Source organism: Anser anser (assembly GCF_964211835.1).
Source record: "Anser anser genome assembly, chromosome: 3".
Classification (NCBI taxonomy): domain Eukaryota; kingdom Metazoa; phylum Chordata; class Aves; order Anseriformes; family Anatidae; genus Anser; species Anser anser.
This window is the reverse complement of record NC_139722.1, coordinates 83,064,380-83,082,878: the sequence shown is the minus strand read 5'-3', so window position 1 is coordinate 83,082,878 and position 18,499 is coordinate 83,064,380. Positions and strand designations below refer to the sequence as shown.

Genomic DNA, 18,499 nt, shown 5'->3' with positions numbered 1-18,499 from the left:
ACAAGGCTTATCAAAGTGTGTTAGAATGTCTCAATGCTGCAACACATTTTTTATTTCCATTCTAATTTAAAAGCATGCATCTGTACTTTTAATCATTTCCTAGAGAATGGGTACTACACAAAGAATCTTGATAATCCCTGAATTATTCAGTTGTATGTAATAGTCTTTTTTTTTTTAATTTTTTTTAAGCTAATAAGCACATATGCATAAGGCAGTTACTATACCCCCCCCCCCCCACGATTTCATTCTGCATCAGATCACCTCTTGGCATTAACAGTCTTGCAAGGAAAGAGTTTTCTCTAAGAGAGAATTCCCTTGTAGTCTATTCCAAACATGTGATGACATGACACCTCTAAATCTTTTTAATGTTATCAAAAGGACATTATTCAGGTGTGAATCAGACTTGCAATCCATTTGCTTTCTTGTTTTTCAAGATGAAAAAAAAGTTAAAGAACAGTATTAAAATGTTTCTGCTTCAACAAGATGACAGCTGACACCAGTGGAAGAGAAGAAAACATGGTACATACACTCAAGGATCTGTCCCAGTCCAAAGTAAACATTTAAATGACTACTTTTGTACTAGTATACAGTAAACAACTGAAAGCTGTGGACAATAGCTAGTCAAAGACATTCATTGAGATTTAACAGGATGCTTTCTTTCCTTGTTGGTTATCAAAACCACAAAAGTCTTACTGTCATATGCATACGCTGGAATAACTACTAGATTGCTGAAGCATCTAGAGCGTCCGATAAATTCTGAAATTGGCCACTGACATGATCACCTAATATTAGTGGTTGCTGGTATTTTGCCATACTAATTGCTCCATTGGTAAACTGTTTTCAACCCATTTTTCTGTTTCAGCAAGGGAGTAATGTTTTTAATATAGTTTTTCCCCAAAAGCTCCAGGTATTTCTGAACATTACAGCTATGACAGATTCAGCCAGAGATTCCCCATACTGCATTAGACTTTTCCATTTCATTGAATATAATGCATCTTTACTGTCACTTCTTCCTCCAAAGCAGTACATCACAACTGGTAAACAGAGTGCCTGAAAGGCACTGTCTTGTCATTCTTTCTTGGCAGCCTATATCAATTAAGTGCTAAGTACAAGCTGAAAGGCAGCCATGTGGGGAGAGGTGTGTCGGAAGAAAACTATGTTTCCTTTCACAGATGAGAACTCCTCCAACAGGTAAAGCAAAAAGGAGAAAATCCCTACCCATTTCACAGTGAACCTACCATGGCAATAGCTGGTGCAGGAAAATCTGTCATCTTCAAGGGTACTGTGGCAGCTGAGCACATCAGGGTGCTCAGCTCAGCCACTAAAATTCCTGCTCTCTCTCTTTGTCCTGAAGAAGCAAGACTTCTTCAGAAAACTTCAGAAAGTCTTACAGCTTTTCTTTGAAAAACATTAAAAGAGGTCTTGTAGTCTCATCTGCTTTTGTATATGTTTATATATAAATATATATATATACTTCCACTGATCACATAAGAAACTTTTTGCAGGCTCTTATGACAGATGCAGAGGTTCCCATTCACGGGTCAGTAATCTTTGCCAACTAAAAATATTCCATATTTTATTGACCCAACATCTTTTCCTCAGCCCTCTGCACTGAAATTACTGTTCTTGATCCTTGACACTAATTTTCTGAACTGCCTCCAAAGATATTGTTTCAAATCTAATAGATACCTATAAAATCTACATCATACCCGAAGTATTAGTCCCTGTATTTCACATAATGCAGAGGAGAACAAAGGTAATACTTGATTTATAACTCTGCCTACACACATTCAATGCATTGCAGGTCTTCATATGCAGCTCTCATAATCCTGAAAGCATATATATCCTGTAAAATCTACCTATTTGAAAAATAACCTCGGGTCATATTGACGAACATTGCAATATTGAAAAAGGAACACTTCAGAGTGAAAATGACCTCTCATGGAGCAAGGAAGAGAAGCTGCCTTTTCTATTCATAACATATACTAAGTTAACTTACTCCTTTTTCACTTTTTCTTTTGAAAGCATCTCTAATGACTTCTTATGGGACAATGCTCTACTGTTTGTCTGCTTTTTCCATTAAGATATCTTCATAGTATTTAATTTGTCCCCATTTACTGCAAGCTCTGTATTTCCTAAATACTTCATATATTTGGTCAAAATTCAAGTACATTCCTTCCTCCCTATATCATTCCTTCCCAAGCATGAGGGTTGTACTATATCCCAGACTCTTCAATCAATTTGTCTAACTACAGGTTATATGTATTTCATCAAAATTTACATCAGATATTCTAATTTGTAGCATCACTTTTTGTATTTGCTTAAATCTACTGTTTGATGTTTAATAACCTGGACATAAAGGTTGATTTCATGCAATTCAAAAAGATATTTCCAACAAAGCTGCACAAATGATGTCTAATTAATTTAATGTATAAAAGGTGTTGTCATCAGCATAGACACACAGTCTAGAATGATACACACCATTATTGTGTTTGCTCTTCCAATTCTTCTAGATTCCAGTCCTGCAAAGGTTACATACAAACTTCTGCAAAGGCACGTATATGAACAGTCATACCAAAGTGATCTACACATTTAAGAAAATCTGAAATGTTATACAAAACCAAATGAAAGAATCAAACACAGGCATTCTAGAAAATTACAGTGTTTAGCAGAACAGTATTGTTCACTTTCAGGTGAACATTTGGGGAGGGGGGGGTGTTTTTGTTGTTATTTATTTATTTTTTAGAAGCCTAAATGATTAAATGAAATAAAGAGGGGTTCAAAGGTAAGGATATAAAAGTTATTTTTGACCATGAATTGTCCCTTCTGATCGAAATGACAACTGACATTTCAGATGTACTATGCTAAAACCTTTTTAGGAATCAAGCCACTCTGTGAACTAAGAATGCTGCCAAGTATTTTCTCATTTTCAGTCCAATGAACTTTCTAGATAAGTCTCTTCTAAATGTAATCATTATACTTTCTGCATTAAAGCTGTTGCAAAAACAAAACAATAAAACGTATCTGATTTTCTGTATGTATATGATTATGTTCTGTACAGGCATTGGATATAAGTTCTATTTTCTCTGTTATCAGTTCTTGCAATTTCTTATTTGGAAGTGCAACATTTCATTCTTTATCGCCTCTTCCAATGGACTTAAAAATCTTTGGAAATATCTGCACTAAGACTAATGGGGTGGTCTAAGACTTGAAACTACTGCTTTAAATAGGGAGTATTCTGCCTTGCACTATGTGCATTTTAAAAGCAGTAGAATTCTTAGAAATTCTTTTTACTGAAAAAAAATAAACTCTCTATCTTCAAAACTTTTACAAACCTTTCCTGCAGTTTTACCAAGATCTTTAAAGAACATTTTTCCCCCCACAGTGTGCTGAATTAATATTAGCTATGACTTTGAAAATACAACAAAATATAGCAAATATCTTAACCCTAACCACCCCTTCCAAATAAATAAATAAATAAATAAAAACAAAAAACAATAAGGGCCAAACAGACCAAAAAAATAAATACAAAGTTGAGGGATAGACTTTCTTAAAACATGCTGCAGACCTACTCCACTGGGATCTGAGGACTTGAAATGCCTATCTGAGGCTACGAGGAAACCTTCTGCAGGTTATCTCAAACATGTGACTAGGAGAGGACAGTGAACAGAGAGAGATAAGATGTTGCATGAACAAAGCATGTAGTCACACTTGTATTATTAGGGTCTAAGGTTCAAGTCCGCAGGACCTCTGCCAAAGCTTCTAGGAGAGTTCCTCCATTTTTTTTGGTGGTACATGCAGTTTTTAAATATCCCCCAGAACACAGTTAAATAACACTTACAACTATTTTATTTGGTCTGGAAATAAGCACACTGTTCAATGCTTGTTTTGAAACTCCTTGACAATATTAACTATCAAAGAACAACAAAGACACATTGTGAGTGCAAAGCCCTTAAAGTAAGCTACAAAAAAAAAATCTTTTCTTCTCCCCTTTGGTCTTCTGAATGTTCTTTGACTAAATTTCTATTTTTGTTGTTGTTGTTTGTTCTCTTTGCATGTTTAATTTATTAACCACGACGTAGTTGGGGAGAAGAGTGGCACTGGGAAAAGCTAACCAGTCTTTTTAGATGGAATCTATCAAAAAAGGAAGTAAGTTTCTGGCAAGACTGTAAACAAGAGTTAGATGATCATTAAACTTTAAATGATGTCGTCACTGGTTCTCAGTGGCTTTGTAAAAAAAAAAAAACATAAGCTTAATATGCAATATTAATATGCAAATTTAAGCTTATAACCTGCAATAACAGAAATTTCATGAGAGAAAAGGGACTTTAACAGTTAAAAATAATTTGTGTGCAAATGTACTAGATAAGCATAGTCACAAAACAAGTTGAGCCTTTGGTTCAGATTCAGAAATGATTCTGAGTAGACCTCCAAGGTCTATAAACAGCATTGAAATATCACCCCCACCCCCCCGGAGCTTACGTTCCACCAGAACATTTTGCTTTTAGCCTGTGCCATGATCTTGACCCAGCAATTACTGTCTGTAGACACCATCTGGCCCCAAACCCTGTTGCAATTTAAGCTACTTCTACTGAACCAGTTTCAAAGGGCTATGAGTAAGAAGATGCACGAAACTGCCATCCCTTCTGATCTCCTGATGTCTCTTAAGGGAATATCACATCTTCTCAGGTAATTGAATACAGGAATGCATCTGAGTAATCTCAGATGGAAGACAAGAATCAATCCTTTCATCTGCTTGTCTATATCCTAAATCTTTTATATAAAGGGGGGGGGGGGCAAAGAGTGTTAATTAGTATTTGTTTATAATTAACTATGCATGATCTTTCCGGTAACTTTCAAGTGAAGCCAGGATGTGGGTTGTCATTTGTTGTGTTTTTCTGTTTGTTTTTGGTTTTGACAGATACAATGCCTTTATGATGGATGAATCGTTAGAGCTACGTTGCTGTAGTTTTGAGAATTTCTATTTATAGTAAACAAAGATGAGAAATCTAAAAAAGCTTTGCAAAAAGAAGAAAGCAGAATTTCTTCTGGAAACTGTAAAAGAAGTCTTAGATCCTTCTGGATTTCCTATGACATCCGTAGAAGGTAGTGAGCAGGAAGAACACCTGCTTCCTCTCCCCCATTTTTCCAAGATTATTATGCATACATGAAACAGAACATATAAATACTTCACTCAGGCCCCAGTATCTTGAAGATAACTGGGAATAGAGCATCTAACATGCTGGGTATTTTTCTAATTATGTTTTTTTCCAGTTTTTTCAACACCTGTGAGTTAAACAAACATTTATATTGATTCCAACCAATTGTACTTCACAATGACTTCACACTCTCACTCAAGAACAACTCAGATTATGTGTTGTCCCATAGATCACTACCAAGATCCATAGAACCACAGCTAAAACTCTTTATGAGTATGTGATCACTGAAACTATAAAGACAATTAAACTTATCAGCAGAAGACTCCATAAAAGGAACCTGATTCCTCAAATAAATAAGAACAACAACAAAAAGCAGCACAAGTCCTGCTTAGCCCTCAATACATGTTTTAAGATCTGAATTTTCTCTACTTTCATTTCTTCTTTTAATCCATCTCAGGCAACAGTAAAGAGATAGCTTATTATCACCCTTTGAAAGATGACATCTACTGTCAGCTGAAGGGAACTGGAAATGGGGCCCAGTTCCAACACTTCCAAAAAATACCATGCCATCATACTCTAGTTACGTGCATTTCATGACTATTCACTATAATGTTGTTAAATGTCACATGCAAAGAAGTAAAATACATTGTATTTCATGTACAGCTTTGACCACCACTCCCCATACTAGTGTTTCTAAAGTCATACACAGCGCAAAGGTCTCCGTGAAGTCAGGACTAGACCCTAAACAGACATGCAGTTAGCTAGCATACTTAGGACTAAATATGCATTATTAGGTAAAGATACTGCAAGAGGTTTTACGTCTAATTTAAAAGCAAGGCTGTCCAGCTGTAAGCCTGGACTCTGGACTACTGAAGAACATGCAATGCCATGATAATTAGAGACAATACAGGAACAAAGTTGTCTTGCGTAAGTTTTAATATCTCTATCTTTCTTCACCACCCTACGAAGTAGATGGTAAAAGCAACATTATTTAAATGCTCTTTGGATTTTACAGGAGAAGGAGAATAAAATGTGGATTATCTTTGCCTCTAATTATCTATAAACTTTTCATTAACTTCAGTAATCTGCTGCATTCATTCTGAATAGTTTTGGGGTGGATGACATTGTGACACTCACATACTGACCTCTTACCAACCAATACCAAAACCAATGCCTTTCTTACTCTATCACACCTGTGTTGTCTGCAATCACTGTACTGATGCCTATGCCTAAAAAAAATGTTTCAGTGAGGTCCTGTGCCAAAGACACAAACAGCTGCCATGACAGGTCTAAAGGTTTGTCCTTTCATGGATGTTGAGGCAAGGAGAGGCTAATTCAGTGAACTCTGTTTAGTGTTGCAAATACAACAGAACGTGAATTCGGATTATTAGGTAATAATGTACACCAATGGAGGTGCTGACATCTGAGGTAGGGACAAGTTTATACAATACCGAAGTTAAACTATTTATTAGCATTAAGATGTCAGTGTGAGATTACAAAAATACTTTCAGCACTCAAAGAAAAAGTTTTAAAAGCTCATTCAATAATCCAATGAAGAGAATACCAACATAAAAATGTAAACATTCATGGAACTAGTTTAAGTGTGAATTCCTGCACTTTTGTTGTAGTGATTGTATGTTGCTCTATCTAAAGATCCCTCCAATGATTTCTTTAAAAAAAATTGTCTCAGTAATGAGTGCATTTTGATAATATTTAAAGTGAATGTCTCCACATAAATCTAGCGATATCTGACCCCTTAATGTTGTATTTTTTAAAAGAAAAACAAAACCAAAAATATTTCTTCGTATATAATTCCTAATGGTTTTAGTCATTTTCTCAAATTATTTTTAGAAAAAATTAAGAAATAGTGCTACATTATCCCCTATATTAATCAAATTATAAAAGCAACATTTAATGAAAATGTAATCTGCAAAATCAATCATTTCTATGTTAGAAAATGCCAGAATTAAGATTATCCTAGCAGCATTCATTTCGCAATCATCTACAGTACTTCTGGAGCCAGGAGCTGAACCCAACCATCCAAAAGTCAGCCTGATGCTTTAGTCTCATTCACAATCCATCATATGATGATGCACAGCCTTTTGCTGCTTGACGTAAAATAACAAGTTATGGCCAACTAGCTGGTTGCAGCTATAAAAATAAATACAACACACTTTGTGATTTATACATTCATTTACTAAAGGTTTGGAAACTGGATTCCTGAATGCTCTTTCTGGCAAGAGAAGGAGACGGTTACAGTCAGTTCCATCAAGAGGACAATTTTAGCATCTTTATTCTGCAAGATCATGAGGATATGGCTAGAACTTGGGCCTGGAGAAGAGTCCAGCAGAATGAAACGTGGGGCTGGCACTCACTAGCGATTGCAGAATTTTGTGAAGTAAGACCAGAAGGAGCCACAGGTTGAAAGGTCACCTTGTTCACCTGAACTTACAATACTGGAATTATTCCCTTTTCCAGATGAACTAGCTAATCACCTGAAAAGTATGTTTTTACTTCTTTTAAAAGCAATACATTCTAGTGCTCAAGTATCCTACACTATAATACTTTTTAAAAATCTAAACCTAATGATATCATATTCAGAAGCTAACTCAATATTGAATGATTTCCTCAGATTTGAAGTCAGTCACATTTACAAAATTTATAAAGTTGAAAATCTGTTTTGAATATTTTGCCTCTTTCCAGGTCCCAAACCAAACTTGTATGAGGGTGCAGTGGCTACTGCCTCCTTAGAGTTTCTCCTTAGAAGTTCTCTGCCTTGTCAGGCTGACAAGAATGCACAGCCAATCTGGAGTCCCTGGGGCTCCCAAAAACTGCTTTTCACTGCAAAGTTATTCACAGTTAAAACCTGGGGATTGAGACTCGGTTGCGGTTCATCCACACACCTTTATTTATTTAACATGAGCTGGCTATCCTATCAAGTGTTAAAGGATTACTAACCTCTAACAAATTTCCTCTATAACTTGCATGATACTGTTTCTACTGTCTCCTGTGTGTCCTGAGAAGGCTTGCCCCCAGGAAAAGAAGTGATTTCCAAAGCTTCCTAAACTGGTGGATGTGATCTCAGATGTTTGTGGGTCACTATTCCGCCCACAACAAAGTACAGTTCCAAAGGGGACAGCATTTTCAAGTAGTGTTTTCTTTTGTGATCTCTCTTATTCAAACCGTGATAACTTGTTTGGAGTAACTCACAGAAAGAAAACTTCAGTAAAGACTACACTCCTGTATTGGAGAGATGCAAATAGTATTTATTTAGTACTTTAAGTCTAGAAATTTTGGTACTTTAAGTCTAGAACTTTTAGTACTTTACGGCTTTAAATAAATGGTTAGAAATATGTAATAAATAAAACAATATACTTCTTAGAAGTCCTGTATATTCTGACAATTTCTCTTAAATCTCTTTTTTGGAAGTGTCTTTAAAAAAATGATTTGTGAGTACAGAGAACTTCAGCAAAAATTGGTCATATGTGAATTTGAGAAATACAAAAGTACTGTATGTTGTGCATTTTTTTACTGAATGTTTTACTGCACGTGGCTCCAAAAAAGAGAAAGACAGAAAACATGGGAGAACAGAGGGTTGCCTTGGAAGTTTCAAGGCACGTAGACCCTCCAAAATTAAATGCACAGGATAGAGAGTGCTTGCAAATATTTGCTGAGCCAGTGTAGAGAGGGTATGACAGAGGATAGGTTTAATCTTCTGCTAAGGAGAATGATCATTTTATAAGTGACCCTGAAGTCCATCAGAAAAAAAGACTGACATCCTTTTACTACTTTGCTTATTTTGATGAATATGATGACTAGTCTACTGAGTGGGCTAGCAAGACAAGCGCTGGACAGCCTCAATTGTACATACCACTAGCATTTTTATCTAAAACGTTATGACTGAACACATTCCATATTTCTTCCCCTTCTTTATCCTTTGAATGACTAATCTTTACAACTCAGCTAGAAGAACTCTATTATACAGCCATTTTTGCCTCTGACGGCTCTAATAAAAGTGTTAACGTTAAGGAAAAAAAGTTGTTTTTTTATTAATACATCAATAGTAACAATCAGCTAGACTAGTTACAGTAACTTAATTCAAAGTTACATAACTGTGCCAGACAGTAACTATTCTTATAAAAAGTGCCTTTCTAACCCCTTGCCAGGGATATTTAATTTGATGTCCAAGTATTCTTGCCGATGGGAAACCCATTTTCCATTTTAACTGCTAGCAACAAGTTTAAGTGAATAACTAGCTACTTTGAACTTTTGGGTCCCATTATGCACACAAGTTATCTACTCTGAAAAGGCATCATATAAACATGTCAAATTATTTAACCCTATGAAAAATGCTTTTCATCTGAATTATAAGTTAAAACTTTTTCTGACTTTAGAGAAACTGGAACTTGAAAAGATAAAACTTAAAGCTTGATTTTTCTTTGCCCAGAGCATATGTTATATAAACACAAATCCCCAAAAGGTGCCAAGAATTGTTCCTCTGTTTTTCTAAATGATCATGTGTGCAGTCTAGCTGAAAAGACTCATCGATTATGTCTACATAAACAACAAAAGCCCTTAGAAAAAATATCTAGATCAAAAGCCTGTCAAACACTGAACAGGAAAGAGAAATCCTGCTTTAAACATGGCCTCTTTCAAGTCTGAATTCAATCCTATGAAGTAAAAACAAAGGATTTCATAATGAAAGGTATTTAAAATTACTTTATTTTTGGAACTTAACCAGGGATTCTTTTTTCCTGTATGTTAACCTTTGTCTGCCTTATATTGTAATAGAATTCTGCAAAATAGTCTTTAGAGTTTTAAATCAGTGTAGAAATTTTTTAGTCACAATTCCCTGTATTCACAATTTACATTTCTAATTATTGTAATTAAAATGCAACCATGATATTTTTAGTGACATTATGGATTTCTCTTTTTGTCAATGACCTGGTAATATCCACTGTTAACATGGGAACACAGCAAAGATCTTCATGGATGAGATGCATTTCTATATGTTTTTTTTCCACACTTTCCTTAAATACATACACATAATCAAGGCGAAAAAAAATCACACATCCTTGTAAAAACAAAACAAATTATTGTAGCTTACCCTCTATATAAATTACCCTCTGTAAGCCATAGTCAAAAATGAAAGTAAGCTACACTAGAGTCATACTTCTCAAACTGTTCTGACTGAAAGAAATTTAACTGATACACCTCTGATGTATTATAAGCCCCACATTTGAATTGTTATTCTGTTATTAAGGTTAATATGCCAACATGTGGCACGATTTACAGTATACCATTAGTGATCTGTTTCAGAGTAACTTGTGATTTTACTGTCTCCTCTCTACATATATCAATAATAATAAAAACCTAATGTAAAATACTTGTTATATGTTTAATCATGCCAGTGGCTGTATATCAAGTACACAACCAAAATCCAGTTTTAAAATAGTTCATACCTACTGTTGAAGGACACAACATCCTGCTTGCCAGATTTGTTAAACAGGCATTTGTCTCAGGAAGCATCAGTTCACATCAGTTAGTTCAAAATAATGTTTTTGCAATATTCATATATACAAATTTTAATCAGAGTTTATTCACTATAATTGGGAATCTAATAGCATGGACCAGTATGTTCTGGAATGCTAACATATATATATTAGTTTTTAAAGTGTTTGCACAGATGATCATCTTAGATATTCTAACAAAAAAAAAGTGCATACCTGGCTAGCCTCTCAAACATACAGTATAGTCAGTTAATAATGATTTCTCTAAAAAATAGCTTATTATCTCTCAGTAATTCATTAGCCTAGATCTGTGTTACATTGAATAAGAAGTAGAAAGTGACTTTTCACATAAGTCATCTGATCAGAAGGTAACAGATCTGTCTTCTATTATAAAATGCAGTGTCAAAGCAGAAAGAGATGCAATGTGACTAAGTTAAAATTATTTAAAAAATAATTATTTAATTAGTTAAAATTATTAGTGTAACTCATCAGGCCATTGTTACCCTGATGTATTCAACTCCAAGTTGTACCAAAATTTGAACTGGTCAAGACAGAATATACTCTTTCAGAGCAGTATTTCAAGAGATGCTCTGATATACCACTAGTCAAAAATTAGCTATCCACACTTCCTATAGTCTTGCAAAAGAAGAGACTAGTAAAACATATTCTATTCATTTTTAATTTTTTTTGGTCCATCTAGCACTCAGGATGCCAGTTCATCATGGATACTTCTAATATATTTTATCTTGCAGCATTTTCCACTAATCACATCCAACTATTTCATATGAATTTGCCTTATATCTGGAAAAACTTTAACTACTTCTGCTATGCTTACTCCATGTTTTTGGCAAATACAAAAGAATTATCTCTTTGGAAAGAAGTTAATGACACAGATCCAGGTTCAATAATTTTTCAAGGAAAAAAAGATTGTAAAATTATTTTCTCTGGAATGCTGAACTTATCGGAAGATCACACACTTGAGCCAATAGCATTTGTCTTTGCTGTCATGCAGAAGAGAATGAGTCACCTACAGTACAACAGAATCATTTTGTAAATCTTTTAGAACTGTGTGGCATCTGATTAAACTAATCCACGTCTTTCTATGATGCCAAAATAAACAGTCTCTTTCCCACAATGTATAAACATTGTTCCCATAACTTGCCTTTGAAATGTCATTAAAAGGTTAAGTGACGTTTCATTATTTACCTTGACTAATGAATTGTTCCATGCTGTCTTTGAAAGGCTGGAGGTGCTCTTCTAGTGATAGCTGATAAACTTTTGCTGCTTCTGTCTCACATACTGAAATTGAAATAACAGATTAGTTTAGGATGACACATCATAGTATGGATCTACACACTGTAATAAAAGACACCCTTGAATTAACATATAGCCAGTGAAATTGCTGGAATATGTTCCTCAAGCATACTATTTCAAGTACATACACTATGATAATATATTCAGGAACAGCTATGCTGTGGTCAAATGTTTTTGACCAAAATATGAAGATTACTTGTAACCAGTGCATTATTTTAAATGAGCAGATTAACAAAAGTATTCAACTGTTTTGAAGAAGACAGGCAAATTTAAGAGACTGAACAGTGATTATGAACAGTGATTGCAAGTCAGTTTGATATACATGAACCTAGGTGAAATACCTTAATCAAAATAAAATTCAGTTGCAAAACCAGCACAAACTGTTTGGAGGGACCTTAATCATAGTGCTTATGTATAGGTGATGGCTTAATACCTGCGAAAACCACAGATGGGGTTAAGTGTTTTGCATTGTTCAAAAGTAACAGTGAAAAATTATTGAAGTGCAAGAATATGAGAGTAGAGTCATTATAGCTTGAAGAGACCTCAGGGGAGGACAGCTAGGTTCTTACTGCACCAGAGACCAGGGCAAAGTTTGAGCCCAAAGCTTCCCTGACATATAAGTAATTGGTTAGGTGGTATCACCATATTCCCACAGATGAACCAAGGTAATTCAGTCTGGGGCAACAAAATAATTGACACTACATCTGGAAAATGACTGTGCCTCAAGTTTTCCAATAAAAGTGCACATATGCAAAAAGTGTATTTCTCATTTACACTTCAAGGGTTTCTTTCAGAGGAACAGGATTATTGCTATGTCTTTACAAACAAAAAATAATTAGAGATTAAAAAAATCTGAAGATGCAGAATGCACTATTATAACTATCTACTTTAAATATAGATGATGTCTAGAATGGGATCAGTCCAAATACCTACAGATGAGAAATAGTCTGTTTTTGATGACCGGAAATAAACAAATAGTAGCCTTAAATACATTGTGTGTTCAAAAAATGTGATTCTGTAATATTTTAAAGGATTTCAGGAATTTAAAAAAATAATAATAATTAGTTGTCAGGTCATTCTTACTTAACCAAGCATGAATTCACAATCTGTAGTAATAACATTATCTAGTTTACAGCAACAAATTAATGACGTATCAGAAAGAGCATGGTGGTGGTATTGCAATTAAAGATAATATAATTTAAGGTAATGAACTGGAGATTCATTACCTATAACAAATGCTGGTCAGCCAGCCCACTGTAGATCTGTACCTAGTCATTCAAGCACCAACAAGGTAAACAGATATGATGGTAGTCACATCACTCTTTTGTATTGTTAGTTGTGGAAATTGATTCACCTTTACTGTACTACTCATCTGTTCTGCTATGTCTGGGACAAATCTTTGGATATTGCAGATTTAGACCTCAGACACTGTTTAATCATCATTCCTCATAGCTGTGAATACACAAAAGACAACTAGCAGTATTGATTTTAAAATGCACAAATACAGAAAGGGAGACTGATTCAAATCATAATCAGCAAGTCCACAGAAGCAAAGTGAAGCCAGGGAGACAATAACAATTTCAGTCTCATTTTAATTTAGCTTAAAGGAAAATAGAAATAAGTACCAGAAGATTTTTAGAAAGCAAAACAAAATTGAACATGAATATGTTCAATTAAACAGGTAACCCTGCTTATGAAGCATTTTTTTTTTAATATATATACATTCACATATTTAAATGGGCAGGCCTATAAAACATTCAGTCATATGTTAAGTCAAATATGCATATGGAATTACTACTGTACGTGAAACATTTCTAAAATTGGAGAAATCTATTATTTCAGAATGGAACAGAATAGAATCTGTTCCTTTGATAAACAGATATTTCTGTTGGTCAACTTATAGCCTGTTGCCACAGTGATTCAGCTTGCCTTTTCTATGCTGATATTTTTGCTATATTTGAAGATTGTGAAAAAATATCAAGGTGTGTTGATACTTTTAGCAAAGAAAACTTTTAAATTCCTTATAAAAATCCTTTCATAAAAAGCATGAACAGAGTCATGTCCCAAAAGTTCTCAAAGTATCTTCAAGGTCTTTAAAAGTTCCATGAATTTTCATACAGCATAGGATAGACAAAATAGAGGAATTATGTACCATTCTGCAAAGGAATGAATTCTGACGATGACATTTTTACACTATTATTTTCACCTATTCAGAAGTAACAAAGTTGCGAGACGCTATAAACCCTGCCATAACCATCCATTTCATGTCACTCAAATTCCATATCTGTTTCCAAAATATGTATTACATATTCTTCACAGTGTTAAGATTCATAGAGACCTTAGTTTTATACCCCATTCCAATAGCTTGAAGCAGTCCTTTTTCAAAATCTATAAGGAAATGCAGGGATATACTATATTTTATATTCAACTTGCTATGAAAAAGAAAAACATATGTAATATTGTCAGAATGAAATGTCTTAACCAGTCAGATACTGGAAGAGCCCTTCCATGGTTGGTTTGTTTGTGTATGTGCTGGGGGGGGAGTGGAGTTAATTATATCTTTGTTTCTCCAGATTGCTTTTTGTGTGTTTGTGTGGGTTTTTTGTTTTGTTTTGTTTTTCCTTCTCCCTACATGAAAAGACTACAATTAGTCATGTTCAGAAGAATAGTAGTTCAGGTTTGGTTTTGACCCTATTCCTGAATTTCTAATGATGTGCAAGTCACTTAAAAAACAACAGAACACCCCCCCCTCCCATTTTTTATTTTTTTTTTTTTGCTTTACAGAAAAACACCATATATAATATCCAACTTTTAAAAAAATAAATAAATAAAAAATGGAGAAACGCTATCATTATTACCACACTAATATCTATGTTATAAACTGCCAGCTTTGAGACAGATAGTGTTTAGAACAAATTAGCTCGTTGGATGCTTTCTTCATTAAAGAATTAACAATCCTGTCAGCTTTTTCTTCTACATGTTTTCTAGTTCTCCAGAGCACCAAGTTTGGAATCATGGTCTCCCTGCACAACCTGTTGGTTATAGCACTCATTTATCATATTCTGTAATTTGTCACCAGAGCATAAAACCCCTCTATTTGGATGAGGTATTGTTATTCCTCACAGTAACTGAGGGAATTAAAGTGGTCATCATATGAAAGGAACATAAAACACTACACAGTTACCAATATTTCTGCCCAAGTGAAGGAACACGATACTGAATAAATATGTCAGAAGTGTATTTAATAACTTCTAAGCAATGTGGAGGTGAAACATGGAAAAAAAAGTATGCAAAAATATCAGTCTTCCATATTTAATTCCCCCCCCCTCCCCTCAGCTTTATACTCAATCACATTTTCCACAAAACAGCTCAACTAGACTTCCCAGATATCAAAGGACTAGGGTGGCAAATTAGATCTGCTGTAATGAATTTGTAAAAGTTTTGTGTAGAACAAAACCTTGTCTCTTTTCTGACTCCATCAAGTAAACTCAAAATTTGCCTATTATCAACCCTATGCTTACAGGTTTGGTTATTCTTACATGTTGGGAGATGTTTAAGCAACATAAAGACAATACTAGTGTAGATAGCTCAGTTTATTTTAAGCAAATTATATTTTTTTTATAATGTTAAAATGGAATGGTGTTCAAGGCGCCACAGATGAGAGTAATGTAGGCCAACACAAAAGCCAACCACTACATAGAAACTTATCTCAGAATCTGGCATTGCCCAAGCAGACACAAAGAAGGATAAAAACTTCTTCACGTTGCTTTAGATAGTGAAGGTTTCAGTTGTCTGTAGTCCTGGCTACCCAGTCCACATGCACTGACCTCATACTTTCTAAGGACTTGAAATCCTAAGCAGGTGTTGGTGCAGGCCGAGACACCTCTTTCTCAACCTTCTAAATCATTATTAACATCTAAGCAGTATTTCAACAATGGAAAAGACCAACAGTCCACCTAAATTCATCCCCTCTCATAAGTTGTAGGGGACTGTGTATGATTCTCTGGAGAAGCAATGCAAATGAGCTTTTCTGGGAGGAACTTCTAAGTCTCGTGTGCTATCAGTCTCAAACTGATATCAGATAAGTTTTTGAGCTAGCAGTCTCAAACTGATAGCTTTTTGCCCATACGTACAAATGGAAATGGGTGTAAAAAAAACAGGTCAGGAATTAAAAATAAAATGTAATTACAGCTGTACACAGTATCTTAAGAATCTCATCTCATTCACTGTTTCCATGTGAAAATACCATTAATTGCCATTTCTCAAATCTGTGTTAGACTGCTGTATAAAAAAAAAAAAAAACTACTACTCCTACTTTAGGTCAATATATTAAAACTGCATGAAGTTTCACAGCAGCCAATATTGATTAAGAAACATCTATAAAAATGCAAGATAAGTCACAAAACATTCCATGCACTGTATTAATGCTTCCATTAAGTGACTCCAGTAAGTGATTTAAGATACACCTAATTGCAGCATCAAAAACAGTTTTGTTTTGTTTTTTTTTTTAGGAAAAAATATTTTTAAGATTTAAAGTATCCTTTTATTGCTGTTTTCCAACTAGTTCTTCTGGATGCCAAATTTTAGTTCTTGGAAGTGCAAATCTTTGCTACTCATATTAAAATATGCTTTTTTGAACAAAATGCATGAGCAGATGATCAATGACTCCTCAGGCTTACTGTATTGTCTTCGATCAGGATAGTAGTGAACAGTATGATTTTTCTTTCAGCACTTCCAAAACACACAAGTTTCATGTCACATAAAAACAAACAACAACTACAAAAAACAGCCCAACAATAAGAAAGCAAACAGAACTGTGAATTATTTTGGGATGGTTAATGAACTGAGGTTTGTTAGGCTGTTTTGGTGAACCACATCTGAAACCACAAACTTATATGAGTCCTATAGAACTCAGGTGGATTTTCAAGAGTTTAAGATACCTGAGAGAACAAGTTGCACTAAGATTTAATAGACTATTTGTTTATGTCTTTAAGGAATTTTGTCCCTGATTTTCAGAGGGTCTGAGTACTCAGACTCCCCCAGCAGATATGCCGGTGGCCAACTTGCCTGAAAAGTATATAACAGCATAACCACTGCTTTCACAACTTCCTCAGTTCTTTCTTATTCCTTATAGATGCAACTTCTGACTTTAAAAGAGAGTTTAGACTTTATCAAAGGAGAACAATACTCATCTCATCGAAAGAAACTGATGAACTCAGCTACAAGCACAGAAAGAGCTCTTAATTTTCTTTTATTTATTTTTTTGGAATTGTAAAGGCTTACACTAAGAACTGATGAATCTTCAAGGGATTCCATAGACAGCTCCTTGTTTGGAGTTTTAAGGACAGTAAAATATGACTCACAGATTGACTGAAAGCCTGGCTTTAGTTTACATCTGGTTTGGGTTTAGGAGTCTGCATGCTGCATAGCTGCAGCAATTAACCCTTTCAGTGATAGCAGAACAAACAGCTAGAATTTCTGGCTGCATAGCTGTTAATGAGTAGGCAAAAGTAAAGATTTCATTTGGTTAATACAATAGCTGCTTCTGTAAAGATAAATTGTACAGATGACAGTAGGATTGACTAAAACAACTAGTGTTCTGTCATTTTTAAAAATATTTACCTTGAAAGATTTGGCATTTTATTACAAAAGGGCTGAGAGCATCTTTTCAATAGAATATGGATCTATGGATCATATAACAGAAGGTTTTAAAATAAAGCATGTCTTAACCATGATAATCTTAATTCCCCGTTATATAAAAGCTATTGACAGAGAATAACAGAAATGCAGACACCTTGAAAGTGTCTGTTAAAGTTTTTTGAAGTGGTAATGAATTACCTCCAATAATGCATTTTTTTCCTTTCATTTGAATTCTCCATCTCCCTGCCTTCCTTTCAAACAGCTTAGAATACCAACGTAGGAGTACATTCAAAAAAATAGGTTTGTGGGAAACCTCTTTGGATGGACTTCATTTAGTCAGTTTAGCTATCTAAATCCCCAGACATGACTCAAGACCTTGCTTAGCAATTAGTTTTAGGGGAGCAATCGCTTCCTTTCCTGTTATCTGTAGTGGTACCCTAAAGGTCTGCTTAACTTTCTGTTACGTAAAGTTGGAATTAATACTACTCCTGCTCCCAATCAAGAAGTGACACTGAAATGTTGCCCAATGTTTTAACCCAATAATCAGAACTTTAATGTAAATTGTGTCTTCTAAATATGAAAAAAAAAATAGGCATTGGGTTGTGTGTGGGGGGGAGGATGATGTGCAAATGGAAGGGTGCACTTTTTTTTGCACTTTAGCCTGCATATACTAGTATTACCTATGAAAGAGCTAACAGTGGATGCGATCTCACCACGCACCCCAAGCACAACAGTTGGCCATGAAAAGAAAAACGCCACCCCAAACTACAGCTGGACTACACTCTTAGGGTTGAGGCCTCTTTCTAAATTTCAGTGGTAACCATTACTAAGCCAAAAGGAATGATTTGTTAAAATCCAAAAAGGTTATAATAGATA

General features: G+C 34.7%; 1 protein-coding gene across 6 annotated transcripts in view; it reads right to left on the bottom strand.

Annotated features, from left to right (window-relative positions):
• The window catches only part of FMN2 (formin 2), a 202,216-nt gene that overhangs the window by 38,971 nt on the left and 144,746 nt on the right, over positions 1 to 18,499 (bottom strand). For all 6 annotated transcript variants that reach the window (XM_083831936.1, XM_083831934.1, XM_083831935.1 and 3 more), the window contains one exon: positions 11,876 to 11,968. In XM_083831936.1, the coding sequence (XP_083688062.1) occupies positions 11,876 to 11,968 (93 nt within the window). The remainder of the gene's footprint in view (positions 1 to 11,875; positions 11,969 to 18,499) is intronic.